Raw genomic sequence first — 19377 nt, forward strand, 5'->3', positions numbered from 1 at the left:
ACCATTTCTGGCAGAATTATCCACAGATGTGAAAATGAGGCATGTGGCACCAGTGTTGCATTTTTAATTTTAGACAGCTGCTTCATGTTTTGAATTTCATTGCACAGGCTAAAAAGATACATCACCCTTCAGCAAGGCAGCCATGGGGGAGTAGGATGTACAGAAGAATTATGGTATTTGTTCGAGTCTGCATCAGTCTTGAAGGAGGAGTTTCAGTTAATGGTTACTTATCAGTTCTCCGAGATAGTAAGTGTTTGCTACAGATCATGAAAGGTGTTTTTAATTACCTGGCAATCTTAACTTCTTTTGTCTTGCAGATTTATCTCCTCTTCCGAGGATCTTACTTTTGTTACAATGCTTAGACTATCACAGGACACTAGTTGTTCACTTGTTTCATAACATACCTGTTACTGAAATAATTTTGTTTCTATAACATGATGAGGTACTTCTCTATAGCTTTGTAATTTGTTAGCATTTTATGATAGCCTGTCCCATTTCCCCCTCCCTCCCCCCCCCCCGTGTTCTGCTGGCATCACAGTACAGCAAAAGGGAGAGAAATACCTTTTTGTTCTTCGGTAGGCGAAGCTGAGAGCTTCACTACAAGCGCTGTCTCCTGCTGCTGCTTTTCTTGTGTCCCCTGTCTCTTCTCTCTGCCCCTTTTCACCCCGAAGCACTCTCTCGCCCGTTGCTGTCTCCGTAAAATTCACGGGTGGGGGGAAGTAAGAAGATCTTTGCTCAGAATATTTGGCCCTCCCTACTCCGCTGTAAATCTAAGCTTGAGCTGTAGCGTGGGATCACCTACTTGGGCGGGGGGCATGCTAAGGAACGATTTTGAGGTTTCATGCTCGCATCAAATAAACGTTAAATCACACAAGCATACCGTTGTTTTGCAGAACTTAGCACTCCGTGTCTGAGGGCACGCTGGAACCTTATCTTCAAAGGCTATCTTCTAAAAATATAACGCATTAAGATTGCATTTTGCTTTTATTTGCACACATGAAAGTAATATAGTAAGAAGGTGTTAAGGCACCTCTTGAATGTGTGACTCAGTCAAAGATAGGCTTGTAGAGCTATTGCGTGAGAAACTAAATTTGTGGAACGTAAAAACTTGGCTCATCTGCAAAATATACTAATGCTTCTGGTGCTTCAGAAGAACTATGTCACCACATTTATCAATATGTGCCTGGTTGGTAGCCACTGGCTACCAATTTTGCTGGGGATTGAAATTGCAAGATTAAACCCAGGATTTCTGTAGAGGGGACTTCTAAAGGAGGGCTGCCGAATTACTGTGCAATTACGCGCCGACAGTGTGTAACAGTATTCAAAATCCTAAACAAGTGGCCGGGCTTTCAAAAGTGCTGAACAGTCAGAAGCTCCTATTGAGCACTGTGGCAGCTGAGGGGTGACTCAACATTTCTGAAGATCGTTCCACTTAAATAAGGGTTTATTTACTTGATCTTAGACTTCTGAAAGTCAGCAAGCAAAATTCTCATTCATGGTTTTAGGGGTGTAGAAGATAGAGCTGCATGTCTAATTTTAAGCATCTCTTTATTTAAAGCTCTTTTGGCTAATAGCTTTATCTAGTCATTTATGATTATTTATGCATATCTATCTGGGGTGCTGTTGTATATTTAAGGAAAATTATGTTCTATTCTGTTTTAGCTGGCAAGCTTTTATGGATTTATGTGAGTGCGGGTTGCCATGGAGAATGACTGGCAGGTTAAGCTTGACTTTTAAAAGAGGCTTATTGAGTTGAAGTGCAAAAAAACCGCTAGAGTTGAGGGAGGAACTTTAATAGCTAGGTGAAATGATCTTACTCAAACTTTTAGATAATTGTTTTCCTTTAGGAGAAATTAGGTCCAGAAGCATCCTTACAAAAGAAGAAACCTGTTGAAAACGGAGGGGGTGGGGGGAGGATTTAGGATGTGTTTTTCCGAGTATACCAAAGCATGCTGTATTCAAGTTGAAATTGGAGAAAATATTAAATAGGGAAGACTTTGTTTCCTTTTGTAATTGTGCTGGATCTGTGTTACAATATTCCTTTTACAAGAAGGGAAACCGCGCATGCACACTGTAATTTGTGTGATGCCTTACTTTTCTAAATTAACATCCCACTCTTATTTTTGTGCAATGCGTTTGTTTCCAATAAATAGCTGCTCCTACTGTACCTCTAATAACATGGAAAATTCCAGTGCAGTAACAGGTCTTTGACTGGATGTGTTCCTCAGATAATGTGAACAAACTTGTTTTCCTTAACTATTGAAATCAAATGTATTTTATTTACGTTGCTTAGAACAACTTGTTAGTTTCAGAAAGGCTTATTTTTTTAAGCTTACTCAGAAAATGTAAATGTAGTAAAATCACTTATTTGTATTTGCTGCCAGTGTCTTAAAGTCAGACCATGTAGTTGGTAGAATGGTGTTGGTGGATGACTACCTGAAGCCCCAGAGGTGCTTGAAGAACCAAAGCAGCTTTTTGACCACATTAGACTCCTTTTCTGTGAGTGCATAAAACCTGCTGGCCGATGTTTCTGGATAAAGCAAGATAAAGCGTAGTAATTAGCTCATTCGGAATTGAGAAAATCAGGCCAGCTCTTCTTCTAATTTGTGAAGTAAAGGAAACTTCAAAAGGATGATGTCTGCTGGCTTTGAGAAGAATGACTTCATGATCAGAAACCACTGCAGGTTCTTAACAAATGGAGTTGAAAGGCCAAATGTGTTAGGACGGACTTATTCCTTATCTTATATTTAGTGTAATTAAGGCAGTTCTGTTTGAGACAATTTAGAAGTGCTTTTTTAGTGGCTTCAATTGATTTGTCTTGATCCAGAAGAAGCTGGATGCAAACAAGTAAAGGCAAATGTGCCAGTTGGGCTTTTTGTATATAAAGATGCACGCACTACTAATTTACATAAATCTGTATTACGCTAATGACCAGATACAATTTTTGCCTTTCTGATTAGCAAAGAGAAATAGACTTAGTCTGAGGTCAGAACGTAACTGAACTATTTGGACAGGATTATTAAATAAAGATGACGGATGATTCTGGTGTGCATTCATGCTTCTTCGCTATTCAAATTTTGTTTAAATCAATGCCCCTTGATTCCCAGTCAGTATTTTTACTTGTTTTCATCCTACCAGTATAAAACATAGGAAATCATTGTCACCGTTCTCCTTTTCCTGATTCAGCTAATAATCCCTACCTTTCTATATGTACATACTATGTGTACATGTATATAAATGATAATCTTTATTTAAATATTGTTACTAGGGGAAAAAAAAAAATCTTATCTCTAAAACCGTGCAAGCAGTGTCTTAAGCATGTTTTAGCTATCATGGGACAAGCAATGCAGTTTTTTCATGTGCTTTTAATATCCTGCACTTAGCTTGAAAATAAAAGAAGCAAAAAGCCACAGACTTCCTTAGAAACATGATCTGCAATTTGTTAAAAACAATTCTAATGTAGATATTTTTTCCTCCTAGGTTTTACCAAGAGACAGTACATCTAACACTTAACTTGGATCATCTCTTGTTCATCAGCTTGAAAATCATAACAGCCCCCAAAACTGACATTTGATCTGAAAGAAAAAGCTGTGACAAATGGACAATATGTCTATTACTAACACGCCAACAAGTAATGATGCTTGTCTGAGCATTGTTCACAGCTTGATGTGCCATCGACAAGGTGGAGAGAGTGAAACTTTTGCAAAACGCGCAATTGAAAGTTTAGTTAAAAAGCTAAAGGAGAAAAAAGATGAATTGGATTCTTTGATTACAGCTATAACCACAAATGGAGCTCATCCTAGCAAGTGTGTTACAATACAGAGAACGCTGGATGGGAGGCTTCAGGTTAGTACAAGTGAAAATCAGATGTTTTCCTCCTAGTGAAGCTGGAGCAAAAGTGAGTGACGCAGGATCCTAGAGTGTTGAGGAAGAGTAGCTCTTCTCTTGCATCCCCCATCTGTAGGCATGTTTTGTGGCTGGAGCTCTGGACTGCTGCAGTAGTTGATTATTTTTTTTCAGAAGGAGCAGAAGGCGTTGGGATCAGCCGTTCTAAAAGAGTGTGTGTGTGGCAGTAAAAAGCAGGGTCACGTAACAAATTCGGCTGTTTATCCTGGTATTTTCACTACAAGCTTCTGTTAGCTCTGTGTTGGTCAGCAGTGTGAAGAAAGACCTATGATCCCTTGCTAAGGTACTCCAAGGAGTCTGCACTGAGGATTTATGTTAGCCTTAGATCGTCAGTACTCAGTACCTGTATAGCTTGGGCTGTGATTTCCTTGTTCCAGGACAGATGTCCTGTTTGCTGGCTAGCTTTCTGTCTACCCTAGAAGCAATTTTTTTTTTTTTTTTTCAGTATAATGGATTGGCATTCTTCTACTTGTAAATTCCTTATAGCGTAGCTTAGTGCCTCGTTCCTCTTCTTCTGGGGCAAAGCATCATCCATGGTGGGGAAGGTGGCCATACATACTACATTAAGCACAAATTCTGCTTCTGCCATTTTATATCCAGTATTTTTTCTTAAGAATCACAGTGTTGACTTAACTGTAGCAAAACCCTAATAGAATTTTATTTCTGTTTGAGTACAGAACTTGGGTAAACTGTACACCATCTTTTTTTCATATTTTGATGATGGAGAGAGGTTGTGTTGTTGTTTGTCCTCTTCCAGCTTTGCTCCTCACTAAAAGGGAAATGTCTTGCTACTTTCCCAATCGACTTTTGTGTCTAACTTTTTAGGTGGCTGGTCGCAAGGGATTCCCTCATGTGATTTACGCTCGTCTTTGGAGGTGGCCTGATCTTCATAAAAATGAACTCAAGCATGTTAAATATTGTCAGTATGCTTTTGACTTAAAATGTGACAGTGTCTGTGTAAATCCTTACCATTATGAGCGTGTAGTATCGCCTGGCATCGGTAAGTAGACTCTTGATTTAAAATGGAACAGTGGGAATAGAATGTAAAATGTTTTCCTTTTGAGTGTAGAAAATAAGGGCTTAAATGAGAAGCATTAATTTTTAACGATATAATTATAAATTACTCTCATACACTCGTGTCCATCTTCTTAATGGAATTCTTTTTTACCTTTATTCCAAATTTGAAAGAACAGTTTGTGGCTTTTGTTTAAGCCTTTCTGTTGGCTTTGCACACAGTTCTTCCAATTAATGTGTATCTTAGGAATAACTTAGCATTGAGACTTGTATTGTGATGGAGGGGGTATAATATGTAGAGTCTGTAATACTGATTTATAAAGGCATATAAACTTAATGTTCAAACATCATTGAAGAGCTCTGTGTATATAAACCTCCACACCCCCTTTTCTTTTTCTTTTTCTTTTTCTTTTTAAAGATCTCTCAGGACTGACACTACAGAGTTCTGGTAAGTATTTCTGTTTACTGTTGCATTTCTGTGGGCACAATCTGTGTTAAACTCTTCAGCATGTACACAGTTTATTCCTGAGTATCTCCTTGGGAGGGAGGATAGAGAGCAGATGGAAATGCATTTGTCTCTCTGGTTTTGGAAAACCAGCTAAGTAGCATACGAGAGGCAAGTATTAATAAATTCCTTCAATTGAGGCTTCAGCTCAGCTTGTAGGTATGTTTTCTTTTCATTGCCTGTGACTTATAAACCCTAACAAAAAAGAAAAACAAAAACCTCGCTGTCAAATGCTGCTAATTAAAAAAAAAAAATAAACGCCCAAACCCGTGCGCAGCTGTATGATACACTAATTAATTGAATTGGGAATAATAGATGCTTATGATTTAATAAGTAGTTTAACAAGAAAATAATATAAATTCTGTAATTAATGTGCAATTGAATGAAGCAGCTCTCCCTGAAACTTGAGAGAAATTGGACATTAAATGTCCAATGAACATTATACAGAATTCTGTGGCTGTGCAGCTAACTGCTTTATTTCAAAACTGAATTTTTTTTTTCCTTCTAGAAGAAATTCATAGAGAAGGAAATTTGGATAATCCAATGTTTTTAGCACACTGTTACAAATATTCAAGCAAAAATGACTTAAAAAACCCCAAACAACCCAACAAACTGTTAACTTCACAAGCTTTAACTTGTGTGTTCATCTCTGCTAATTTGCATTGTTACCTGTGTCTTCTGGAAAATGGTCCTTTTGTGCAGAACCAAAGCTTACCAGCCAGCAGTTAAATACTTAACAAGTGTTTCCTTGTCGTGCTACTGTTTTTGCAGCAGGAAACAGAAGATTACGGTCAGATTTTAATATGTTTAAGGCTGCTTTAAAAATGACTATGGGAGCTAATGTAGTGTAAGAGTTTTACTTGAACATGCTCAATAGAAATAAATATAATATAAGAAAACAATAAGTAATAAATATAAGAAAATAATATATAGAAATAAATTCTCGTAGTGGCAATGGTAGTGATTTCCTTACACTGTGTGTGGAGTATTCTGAATTAGTGGCTACAGTGTTAAATATACAATAGTGTTATATTATCTTTGAATGTGGATGTGATGTTTCTAGTCAATTTGGATGGGAGTTGCTTAAAATTGCTTATGGGATGCATGAAGTTTTTGATGTGCTGTGTTCATGAATTGCATTTTTCATAGGAGCTTTATGTATGTTCTTTCTTCTATGGTAGGAATTGGTTTGTTAGCTACTGCATTAGCATATATTTAGGTGCTTCACAAAAAGCATGTTTTTCCTTTTATTAACCGTGTCCGATCGCACAATGGTGGACTAGAAAACAAAGCGCTATTAGAGTCTACTACTGCGGGACTAAACTGCTTCTTTGGTAGCAGTAAGCAAAACAGTTTGCTTTTCCATCTAGTTAGGCTGCAAGATTTCCTGCTGCTGACTTGGAGTGTTTATTTGTAATTTAGAGGAGTGCTTTAGCGATGTTTATATAGGTTAAATCCTCCCCCCAGTAGTTTTAATAGCATTGTTATTGCTTGAAAGTAGCAGTGCAATTTGTAGTTAAATCCTGAAAACGGATTTGCTTTGCGTGTTTAATAACTGTCTGCTTCTTCACAGCTCCATCAAGCATGTTGGTGAAAGACGAATACGTTCATGACTACGAGGGGCAGCCGTCATTGTCTTCTGCTGAAGGCCATTCAGTCCAAACCATCCAGCACCCACCAAGTAACAGGGCATCTACAGAGCCTTATAGCACCCCAGCCATGTTAGCTCCTACTGAGGCTAGCACTACCAGCACCACTAATTTTCCCAACATTCCTGTGGCTTCAACAAGTAAGATCATCGAGATTATACGAAATACTTCACTGTGAAAATGAGAAAGCTCAAAGATAACCACTGATTTTTTTTCCAAAGTAGATCTTACGTTGGAACTGTGCTGCTGTCACACTACACTGATAAAATGTGTGGCAATATGGTCTAGGCAGTCCCGTAAGTGTTATCGTAAGGTTTTAACTTGGAGCATAATTTGAATAACTTTTCCTGGTGACCCAGTCTTTTTTCAGTGGTCTGACACTACATGAGTGTTACAAGACTGTTTTGGGTATGCCAAAGGTTCAGTAATACAATTTTAAAACAACCGACTGACAAAACATTATGGCTGTTATTGGAATAATTATTGTGGGAATGGAAGAGTTTTATTATTTTATTACAACAGCAAGCGGGACAGCAAACGGATATACTGTAAGGTGGCAGTATTGAGAGGTTTTCAGATAATTTAGTATTCCACAGCTGACAAAATGAGTCTTCCAGTTTTAAATTTATTATTTTTATAATGGCCCACTGTACTACCAAAGTCACAGCCTAACTAATATTTTCATTAGTCTGTTGGAGTGCTGCATTGAAGTTTTTCTTATTTTTCTGGGTGTATTTTGTACAAGTGGAAGAGTCTGGTTTCCCAGCATCAAACCTCACACTTTGCTCCAGGAGGACAGTAAAGCAGTTATGTAGGCAGTGTCCTGCAGCCGTAATATGGGGAAACCATGAAGTTTGGAGGGGTGTCACATACTCTTCGTAACTTTAATATCAAAGATGTGTGAATATAATGGATTTCATGTTATCAGATTTGAATTATGGTGGCATGGTGTTTTGATAACGTTCTTTAATTTTAGCTGACAACTTTTTTGCTAAAACTAATGATTATTTTGCAAAGCTGAGATACGTCTGCATTTTGTCTCCAGCAGAGACAAAAAGGATAGGCAGTTTAATTGTATTGCCTTTGCACAACGGTTTATAGTCAATAACTTTTTCTCATCGGTGCTATAATTGTTGGAGCCAAGTGGACAGGAAAAAAAGCTCGTTTTTAAGTTTTAGTTCAAGTTTTCAATGGGTTAAATTCTGCTAGCCACACGAGTTTGAGAGTGCAAATGTACTTGTGAAACTGCTGATCAGTTTAGTGTTAATGGCTGAGCTGAAGCCTTTTAAGGTCAAATTTTGTTAACCTGTTCTGACATACCTGTAGTTTTACTTTAAAGCTTAGACAATTCTTGAAGTATTTGTTTGAGAGGAAAAAAAAGCTCCAGCAACTTTCTCAGGAAGGAGTCCAGTGATGTATGCAGCTCTATTCAAGCACTATTTTTAAAAATAAAATACTGTTCAGTATGTTTTGGAGGAATGTAAATTTGAGCGAGTGTCCTCCTTAGGAACAGTAGTTATAACATGCTGAAAATAAGCAACTTATTGGACCAACCGTCGGCCTGTTTGGATTCATACCAAACCTACTGCAGCTATGTTATTCAGTAAAACCTGTGACATCTCTTCTTTCCTTTCAAACTGAAAAACGAGATGTGAACAAAACAAAGATGCGGTTGATAAACAGAGTTCTCTGCATACTTCTACTCCTAAAATATTAAGGGTGTCGAATCAAAATTAGCCGATGCAGAGCATTTGCTTCAAGTTTCCTAAGACACTCTGGCGGGTGGAAAAAAATACTGAAAGCAAACTTGTAGGAACTGTGTATTGCAGTGCCCTTAGTTGGGTGTATTTTCCTACCCAGTAGTGCTGAGCTCTTCTTAATTAAAATTTTGGAACGTTCATGAATAGGTAGTGTGTTCTTTTACCAGGTCAACCTACCAGTATATTGACAGGTAGCCATAGTGATGGACTCTTACAGATTGCTTCAGGGCCTCAGCCAGGAACTCAGCAGAATGGGTTTACAGCTCAGCCAGCTACTTACCATCACAGTGAGTATATACATATGTGCACTCTTCTTAGTTTTCTAAAACCAGTTTCCCAATGTTCAGGAGAAATAGAGGATTAGAAGTGAGATGGGGAAAAACTCCCTTAAAAAACAACCGCTCCTTTCTTTTTCTAGATAGTACCACAACTTGGACTGGAAGTCGGACGGCAGCCTACACACCTACCATACCTCACCACCAGAATGGCCATCTTCAGCATCATCCACCTATGCACCCTGGACATTACTGTAAGTAGCGCAGATTTTCAAATCACTTACGTTGTTTTCAGTGGTTTTGAATGGTGGGGGCTCGTTTGTGATTATTCGTTACCCTCAAATCAGTGTTTTTTTCATTATAGAACTACTGTTACTGTGTTTAGTATCTTCTGGCAGTTAAATATAAGACCTTGATGGACTTTCCTCTGTTAGAGCAGCAGAGATTAGAAATTCAGATAGCTATAGTGATACCATTAATATTACAGATGTCTTACTGTACCTAACAGAACCAGCATTTCCTTTCCAAACCTCTGTTTTCAAAGCTTTGCAACCTTGTAGTAAATATTTCCTTTGCAGAAGAAGTTGTTGATTCAGAATATGGTGTTTGGATATTTTTCTTTCAAAACTTGGAAGCTCCTGGCTGTTTTTATTTTCTAGAAATTTTGAAGTCATGTCTTAGTGATGTAAGAGTCTGCATTAAGCTTTGGAAGACGTGGCCATGTACACTAGCCAGTTTAAAAGAACTTTGTGAAAGCTCGTGCAGTGAAGTACTTGTCAATGAAGTGGTATTGCCACAGCCTGATTCATGAGTGCATTTGGCACAGAAACTTGAAAATCTTTCTCATCTGCAAAATAGGACCACAGCCTCTTGTTTTAAGGTACAGGAGATGGGTAGGAAAAAAAAAAAGTCATCAAACTTCTGGTGTAAATGTCTAGCGCAGTATATGCGTTATAAGAGTATAGTGCAAAACCCCCACCCAAATTGAAGTTTTTCTAAATTTTGTGGCACAAAGCTAGAACAGTTCTTTATTTCCTAATAGAGCGCTTAACCAGATCACCTGTTTGCAGCAGTCCTTGTTTGTGGAGGGGGGAATATACTGCAACTTAATGTTAGAATGATTTTTTCAGCTTATCTCTATCAAGAAAATAGTGCTTTAGATATGGTTATTAAGTTGCATTATTTTGTTCTGTCGGGGTCCGATCTCACTTATCACCTTATTTGTCAGAAATACCAGGATGTAACAACTTTAGTGGTGCTGTAGATAGTCTACAAATGTTTCGCAGTGCATGTATCTTTCCATAATTAATATTTGTTGCTGGATGGTGATACCACATAGAGCTTTTCTAGGCTGCTACCATTTCTCACTTCAGAAAATCGCATGTTTTAACACCTGCTAGCGTTGTGCCTGTTTTGACATCTTGTTGCAAAAGCTGCTGTTACTTAGAATACTTTGTTTAAGTCTTGTTCTCGGCTGCCTCTATGGGACCCAGTTAGTTTATGAAAGCGGAGAGAATGAACTGACCGATACCAAGACCATATTCAGTATTTTTTTTATTTTTTTTTTTTTAAAGAAAATGAGTTCTCTAGGGCTTTTTTTTCTGTCTTCAGGGATTATTTCTTATGGTCAGGTCAGCAGCATGCTGGTCAACTTGTTCTGTGATTGATGAAACTAATGAAGTGTGGTTTCTGACAGATTTATAGCACATGCCTCTATACAGTGATTCTCTCCTAGCCCAACTTAGGACTTAGGCTTCACATCTGCCCCATTTCTGTTGTATCTCCGTGCTACATCTGGTTTCTGCTCTCTCCTGGAGCTGGATCTGGCTTGAGCAGCATGCAGCCTTTCCTCCTGGGGTACTAATGGAGCTCTTAGCTCTACTCAGCTTCTGAAGTTTTAGGAAACCTCTAAGAGTGTAATTTTTCTGTGGGCATTTTTCTTCCCTGTCAGATTTGGCCAACTGATTCAGAAATTACTGGGATTTATAACATCTGGCATCCTCAGAAGTCTTTTCTCCTAGGAAAAACAAGTTAAGAAAGCCTTATTTTTTCCTTGTGTAAAACAAATTGCATGTTTTCTTTTAAAGGGCCAGTTCACAATGAACTTGCATTCCAGCCTCCTATATCAAATCATCCTGGTGAGTAAAATCTAACATCTAATGCTAATATTGTGGAAGCTAATAACTTTTGGAGTCTGATTTTTCTTTTCTTTTTTTTTTTTTTTTGGTATCAACTACTCTGAAGTTTGTGAGTTACGTATTCAAAAGGGGGGGAAAGAAGGAGAGGAAGCCTTTTGTGATAAGTCTTCCTTTGAATTCAGACATCTCTTTTGGAACGGTGACATAGGCTGCAAACTGAATTTAATTTAGATGCCTAAAAATTGCAATCCTCAAACCCACACTGAGCTGATGACTACCCTGGAGGTGTCTGAACTCTGTATGTCCTTGATCCTAAACTTTGCAGTGTGCCTGAAGTTCTATTTTTTTGTACCTTAGAAACATCATGGAGCTTAGGTCATGCCAAAGCCCTTTTGGATCTATGACGTAGAAGTCCATCATCACAGCCAGATACCCTGAAAGATAGGATTGTCTTTCTTAGCATTTTGGTGCTGAAGTTCCTTTTTGGACCTTTGCATAGAAGCTTGCTCATTCCAAGAGTCTTCACTAATGGTTGTGGTTCATGGAACCAAGGAGACTTTGTCTTGCGGGACAAGCTAGCTTCGCTGCAGGCGCAAGGTGGTTTTCTGTTTTTAACAGCGGCAAAACTGTTGCCTGGACAGGAAGACCTGCGTAGTTGAAAAGCCTAAAAGTTTAATTTCTTTATTCATTGGCCAGTGACTAAATCAGTATCAGAAATAAAGCTGTTGATAATTGCTGGCTGAACCAACGGTAGTTAAATTGTATTTCATGTTATTTAGTATGACTCTTTCATCCTATCGATTCACCGATTGATTTCAACCATACAGTCCTCAGAGACAAGAATATTTATATGAAGATAAAAAAAATAAAGGGATTCAGGCACCTTGCTTTCTTCTTTTCTAATAAAAACAGAACAACAGTTTCTTGAGATAAGTAGGTGTGCTCTTGGGTGCTGCTGTTTGTAACAAATGAGTAGTGTTTGTGGCACTGGGAGAGTTCTTTCTGCTGTTGGCTTATCAGGTTGTTGTATTTAGGTCCTATCACGTTAGCTCTTCTGCTTCCCCTGTTTTGAGTACACTGTAGCACTGATTTTCTTTGCCCTCCCCAACAAGTCCTCGAAATCCCCAGTGACTTAAGCTTATGGCAGCTTTAGGTTTTGATGTGTCTGCAGAGAGAAACTCTTAACGCTTAAAAGCACGCACAACAAACTGCGGAAGGCTTGACAAGCCAGTTGCTCCCAGGTAGCACACAAGCAGCAGATACACATATACAATACCACTTGGTGTGCTTTGTCAGGTTTCCTCGTTTACTTGAGTGTTTGCTCTACAGTAGCAGCATCCTCTAGGGAGTCAGGGTTTGCTGTCCTCACACGGGAGCTTCTTCCAAGTACCATCTTTCCTTTGTAGCCAGTTTTTCTTTTTAAAATAGTATGAGTTAAAAAGCACCTCTTTGCTATTAAAACGCATCATTTTGTTCTGCTCCCTTGCTTAATACTTCCGTGGTTTATCCCATACCTGACTCTCTTGTGTGCAGACAAGATCCATACGTGATCTTGGATGTTTTTCCCCCATTGTCCTGCTTTCCAAATCCGCTTTGCTTTGCAGGGAGGATAGAGAAAACTGACTTCACCTAGGTGGTAGTTACTCTTGTATCTTAAGCCAGATCGTTTGAGAGTTAGTTTCTATCAGCCTAGCTGTGAATAGGCATATATGTATTACTACTTTATGGTAAAGGAGGGCAAAATCAAACTGTAGTCCTAAGGTGCAGGAACGCAGATGGTTTACAGAATCTAACTGGAATTTAAAACTGTGCAAAGACTTGTAAGGTCTTAACTACAAAAACCCTGGCATTGATGTGTGCTCACATAAAAACAACAAGCCCATGATAGTTGTACTACGTAGTATTTTTCTGTGCTAGTAGACATGCCTTTGTCTATCTTTACTTGCTTATGTCAATGCGTGCTCTTACTCTGAATGACAAATGCAGTTGCAGAAGGCTTAATTGATTGTCTGGAATGGGTTTGTAGGTGGTGGGGGTTTTTTGTGCCTTTCAGTCAGTTAATTGTATATATTCTTTAGCTCCAGAATATTGGTGTTCGATCGCATATTTTGAAATGGATGTGCAAGTTGGGGAAACATTTAAGGTCCCTTCAAGCTGTCCAATTGTTACTGTTGATGGATATGTGGATCCTTCTGGAGGAGACCGTTTTTGCCTGGGCCAGCTTTCCAACGTGCATAGAACAGAAGCCATTGAGAGAGCAAGGTATTCTGCAGATCCCAAAAGCTCCAGCCATCTGTGGTATTTGATAATATTTTGTTTTGCCTTCAGTGTGTGCCTCCCTTTTGAAATGACAAGTATGGTATGTTTCTTTTAACTGAATTAACCATAGAAGAGTGTATCTTTCTAGGCCACTGCTGTAATGCATTCAAAATGTGAACTGCGTGACAAAGACCTTCAGTGCTTTGCAACAGCGCATTGCTTTTCATTGCTTTCACAGGCTGTGCCTTCAAGGATAAAATTAGCAACTCGTGCCATTATGTATGCAAGCTGAATATTAGCTCTCCACACCACAGAGCGATGTGAGAATAACTGCAATATATAGATTTGTGAAAGGAGCAAAGGCAGGTTGATAGAGAGCTAGTTGGGGTTTCATTCATTCTCACCATGCGTGTGCCAGGCTTTGATGTGGAAGCATAGAGAACCGAAGCAATCTTGGAACTGTTTTTTTTTTTTTTTTTCTTCTTCAGAACGAAAAGGAATAAAATGATTCCATGTCTTCAGAAATGTTGCATTGTGACAATCAAAATGTTAGATTGCTGCAATGTGATCCAAGTGAGCATACAGTTCTGCATTAAAATATGGCTTTGTGTACGTACTTGAGTGACTTTCTATGCTACGCTACTTGTGGGATTTTACACTTCTGAGCGGAACTGAATGCATTTGGTATCCCAGCTCTGTATTGTCAGTGAGTGCGGTAGTTGCTACTTGAATATCATTGCCTCTCCATTCTTTGTTTCTCATAGATCTTTACGTGGTGTTACAGATGGTTTTTTACTTTACAGATTTTGTGTACCTATATAATAACTTATACCTAAGATAGTAACTACAATTTCAAGTCCTTTTATGAATGGCACAGATGACTGAGTGCTGGACAATTGTTTATGGTTTATTTAGTAAAGGTCTTATTTATAGTATTGCATACACACGTGCATTGGAACTGTTTTTCTTTTAAGGTTGCACATAGGTAAAGGGGTGCAGCTGGAGTGCAAAGGAGAAGGTGACGTGTGGGTTAGATGCCTCAGCGACCATGCAGTCTTCGTTCAGAGTTACTACCTGGATAGAGAAGCGGGGCGTGCACCAGGGGATGCTGTTCACAAGATTTACCCAAGTGCATATATAAAGGTTGGTTTGATGTTCCTAGGTGAAAATTGTGGGGGAAATAGCATACGTTTGGTTCTTGTAAAGATTAGGGAAGCTATGAGACACTGAAACGAAACTTTGCTTTTGATTATCCTTTAGAAAAAAACTAAAACTTTCCAAATGACACGTCACTTTTTAATACTTGACTTTTTAAAATTATTAACCTGTAAGTAACATCTAGATATTACAAACGTAACTAATTTTGTGTTTTGTCACAAACGGTCTTGACAGCAGTTTTTTGTATTTGTAGCCTCACAATTTTAAAAGTAACTGCTACTAAAATTCTTAGCATAGGTTGTTTCTTTATTCTCTCACCAAGACAAGAAAAGTTGGGAAAGTATGTGTAAATGTAGCAGAAGTGTAAAGTGTATGTTTAACGTTTTACAAACATGAAGAGATCCAGAGGTCACAGAAAGTTGCATGGAAACAAATTATGTTCAGGAGATTCTTACTTGGAAATGCCTCTGCCAGACATGAAACCTTATTTAGCACAAGTCACACTTGTAAAAAATCATTCTTGAGTTAAAGATAAACTGCTTGAAGTTTGCAATGATTTTTGTTTTTTTTTTTTTTTTTTTTAATTCTCAGTTTTGTAGGCAGGTTGTGTAACGAAGGTGAAAGAAACCTCACTGCACTCTATGTATGAGCTTTTTAATATGAGAACAGAGCTCTGTATGTATTAGTGCCGGGCCTAATCACAAAGATATAAAATGCCACCAACCTGCAACCTAGCTGCTGAAACTTCAGGCCTATCACTTATTGGCATTTCTTTTTAAATAGGACTAACACGTTTCAGTAAAGCAGTGAAGAAGAATAAAGTCTGACAAAGTTAAGCAGGACGTGTTGGCTTCCATTTTTATTTATATGCCTATTTTCTGGAAATCCTGGGATTTAACTAAAAAGTCAGGATTTCGTCAGCCTGTGGCATCCTCCAGATTTTGATCCTGCAGTCAGTTCCGCACAGGGTACTGCTTTAGCCTGCTCAGCTCAGCCAGGTTCTGGTATTGCCGGTGGTAGTAACATCGTAGAAGAGTCTCTAAGAATCAGCTTTAATGGATTATTTCTGTAAGAAATTAAACTACTCAGGGAAGGTTGGCTATTGCCAAAGCGTATGGTGAGACTGTAGGAGTTGCTTTGGGGGAGCAGAGAGGTCCAGATCATCGGGGATGGGAGTTTAGGAGTTCTTTCAATGATTGCGGTAAGTCTACATAGTTTGATATTTCTTTCTTTTTTTTTTTTTTTTAAAGGTGTTTGATTTACGCCAATGTCATCGTCAGATGCAACAGCAGGCTGCCACTGCCCAAGCTGCTGCTGCTGCTCAAGCTGCAGCAGTAGCCGGAAACATCCCTGGACCGGGATCAGTAGGTGGAATAGCCCCAGCCATTAGTAAGTACATTAACTGCTTGATTTCCTTTTTTCCTCACCTGAAAACAGCACCCCCCACCCATCCACCCACTGGCCCTGCAACAGTGCAAATGAACTTGGAAGGAGGTAGCAGGATTGGGGCCAGGTGGGGCTGGGCTGGCGTGGTGGTCAGTCTGTATCCGTTCACTTTGTACCTTCTTCACGCAGCAATTTTCACTCTGTAGTCTTGAGGGGATGTTGGATGCGCAGTACAACAGAAAACGTACCTCTACAAGGTCAAATAGCATAACCCTATAACGTTAAACAGAGATAACTTCGGCTGCTTAGACCCAAGCTTGAAAAATAATCTTTGAGATTTAAGCTCATAAAAACATTATTCAAAACAGTGGGGATTCTTGAGCGACAAAGTCCTTGACTGGGTTTAGAGAAACTTAAGATTCTTGAGAAGAGGACGAGAGCGTGAGGGTGTTTTTTCTCTTTCTTTTCTTTTTTCTTTTTCTTCTCTTTATTTTTTTTAAGTTATTCTGGGCTGGAGTTTCCTTAGTTGCTAAATTCTAGATCCTTGAAATTACACCTAAGTACTTTTAAAAGCGTAAGTACTTACGTATCTCGGACTGCTTTATGTGCCGTAGTGTTTTCTGGATTCCTTGTGTTGCCAAATGACTCTTTGCAGCTGTCCTATAAATTGCTGAAGGCATTTGAGGGAATGTATTTTACTTCTGTCTTAGCCATACTTGTGATTTGAAGTTTGCCAGCTGTATTCATCTTTTTATTTTATTAGATGTGAGTAGTGTAATTTGTTAACCCAGCTTCCTGCAGGTGATCAGTCGTGAGTTCTTATGCTGAAAACGCAGCATTTGGCAAACCTCAAGGATAAATATTTTATACCGTATTTCCTAAATAAGGTTTATATGCATTGTATCACATAAGGCATTAGGTTTCATCGTGTCTGCTTTATTATAAGGAGTTCTATATTTCAACACCCTTTCAAGATTGCAGAATGATGACAAAAAATGTAATTGGAAGAAATGCAAAATAATTGCCGCCTTCGTTATAGCGGAGATCTAGGAATATGGATTGGCCTTGGCTGTGGTGAGAAGGAATTGTACACCAAGAGCGAGCCACGCAAACAGGAATGGCTAAACAAACAGACGATAAAAGAGCATGTCCGTGAACACTTACGTGAAACCTCTCCTGTTTAGGTTTGTCAGCTGCTGCTGGAATTGGTGTAGATGACCTTCGCCGCTTATGCATACTCAGGATGAGTTTTGTAAAAGGTTGGGGACCTGATTACCCAAGACAGAGCATCAAAGAGACGCCGTGCTGGATTGAAATTCACTTACACCGTGCCCTCCAGCTTCTAGACGAAGTACTTCATACCATGCCTATTGCAGACCCACAACCTTTAGACTGAGGTCCCTCTGCTGCACTGCTGTGGGCCATTATATTGTGAGGATGGTGGATTGTAAAATACAATTCTGTTTATAACCTGAAGATATATTTTACTTTTGTTCTGCTTAATCTTCTAAAACCAGGTTTTAAAAATGTGTTTGCCGCCTTGCTCTTAGCAGAAAGAAACTGAACATGCAGAATTTGGATTTCAGTTATTTTCAGAACTTAATTGTCATAATACATGGCTCAGGGCTTAAAAGTGAAAGGTAAACGCCTTATAGAGACTTTACAGTGTGGGGTTTGTTCCCTTTGAAACTTTCCTTCTCTATTATGGCATCTTGGTGATAAGCCTCAGAGGAGCCTTTTGTATGCAGAATATATATTATATATATATTTATATCTGAAAATTCCTTCTAATAGTTATAAACATTTACCTTATAGCAACTTTAAAATTCCAACTGATTTGTGAAGTTCTTTTTAGGGAACAATAGTTAACAGAAGACTTCTTTATTTTAATGGCTATCTTGTTATGATTTTTCCAGATTAAAACGTAGAAGCTGCCAAAAAGTGAGGGATGAGACGTACGTTGTTGGCATCGATTGAAAAATAGCGAGGAAAAGAAATGTGGCTTTTCCTTCACTAGTTTTTAAAAAAGATACCTTAGATTTTTATTTATATAGACACGTGAGTTTTAAAACACTAAAGGAAAACGGACGCGTTCAGTGCTGGCACTCAATTTAAATACAACATGAAATACCCCGTCTGCAAAGTTGCCACTGAAATTGCATAAGGAGTACCTAATGGCAGGAACATATTTTCATAACTACTGCTGACTTCTATAATTTTACTCAAGTAAAACTTGGCAGGTATTTTAAAAAGTCGCATGACTCTTTTTACTTGCATATACCATTCAGTCACGTATAATATTACATCAATATTTAGGATCCAGTTTTTGTATCTGTTCACCATTTCCACTCAGGGCAAGATGGCAAACTTGTTTTTATACCTCTTGGTTATTTTAAGCCCTATGCCATCAATGACCGTATCAATTGGCAATGACTTTGTATAGAGAATTTATAGTAGAAAAAAAATGCAAATGTATTGACTGTATGACAGATACAATATGTATGCTTTCTCTCTAGTTAATAGTATAAATAAAATTATGAAAACCCTGATTTTTATAAATTTAGTTTGCTTCTATTATGTAATTTTGCACCTTGAAACCATTGATCTTGAGTGATGGATTACTTTCCTTTGCAAGACCAGCAGCAGCAGCCAATAGCGGGAGGAATTTTTGTTGGTTTAAACTTGCCAGGAAGCAAGTCCAATTTTTCTTACTTTGCCTCCTTCTCAATAAAAGCATGTCCTGAGGATATCTCTTTTTGGCTATGTGATGGGGCACGGAGAGGGAGCAGGAATTCCTTATTTTTCAGCACATGTGCAGGGAGTTGGAGCTTCGTTAAACAGGCGTAGACGTACGTAGACTCCAACTGAAGTCCTTCGAGCGCTGGGAGTTCGGTCTGCCCGCCGTGCTTCACTGAGCCGACTTGGCAGCGCGGTTGTAGTGGTTAACATCACCGGGAGTCTTGGAAGAGGTTTTTCAGAAGCTTTTTGCCAAGTTTCTTGCATAGTTTCAGGAATCCGTAGAGGGCTGTGACACGCAGTGTTTAGGTATCGCTTCTCCCGTACACCGAAATTCTTAACGAAAGAAGTCAGCAGTTGTCGTTTCTGCCGTAGGCGTGGAAGCACGGAAGACGGATGACTTCGGAGTGATGGCCAGAAATTGATGAGTTTTCTCTGTATTTTCATGAACAGGGTTGCCTTCTCCAGACTTAACTTCTAATGAGATCACTCTTTTCCCCCCTCTTCTGTGGCCACTTCTTCATGTTTAAAACGTGTTTTTTTTTTTAATTTTTTTTCATTCTCCTTTCTCTCCTAATGATCTAGTTTGTC

General features: G+C 38.7%; 1 protein-coding gene across 2 annotated transcripts; it reads left to right on the forward strand.

The window, feature by feature from the left end:
* The first annotated feature begins 3550 nt into the window (after window positions 1-3550).
* SMAD4 (SMAD family member 4) lies at window positions 3551-18704 on the forward strand. 2 transcript variants are annotated; one of them, XM_082497729.1, is made up of 11 exons: window positions 3551-3846; window positions 4732-4906; window positions 5339-5368; window positions 6999-7214; window positions 9002-9121; window positions 9253-9363; window positions 11197-11247; window positions 13326-13509; window positions 14481-14649; window positions 15915-16053; window positions 17235-18704. In XM_082497729.1, exons 1-11 carry the CDS (start codon window positions 3598-3600, stop codon window positions 17444-17446), a joined length of 1656 nt encoding a protein of 551 aa, XP_082353855.1. In that variant the 5' UTR covers window positions 3551-3597; the 3' UTR covers window positions 17447-18704. The 2 variants fall into 2 exon arrangements, with proteins under 2 accessions (XP_082353855.1, XP_082353856.1); XM_082497730.1 differs by lacking the exon at window positions 9002-9121.
* Window positions 18705-19377: the final 673 nt, after the last annotated feature.

The sequence above is a fragment of the Vanellus vanellus genome (assembly GCF_965231255.1).
Source record: "Vanellus vanellus genome assembly, chromosome: Z".
In the NCBI taxonomy this organism is placed as follows: Eukaryota; Metazoa; Chordata; class Aves; order Charadriiformes; family Charadriidae; genus Vanellus; species Vanellus vanellus.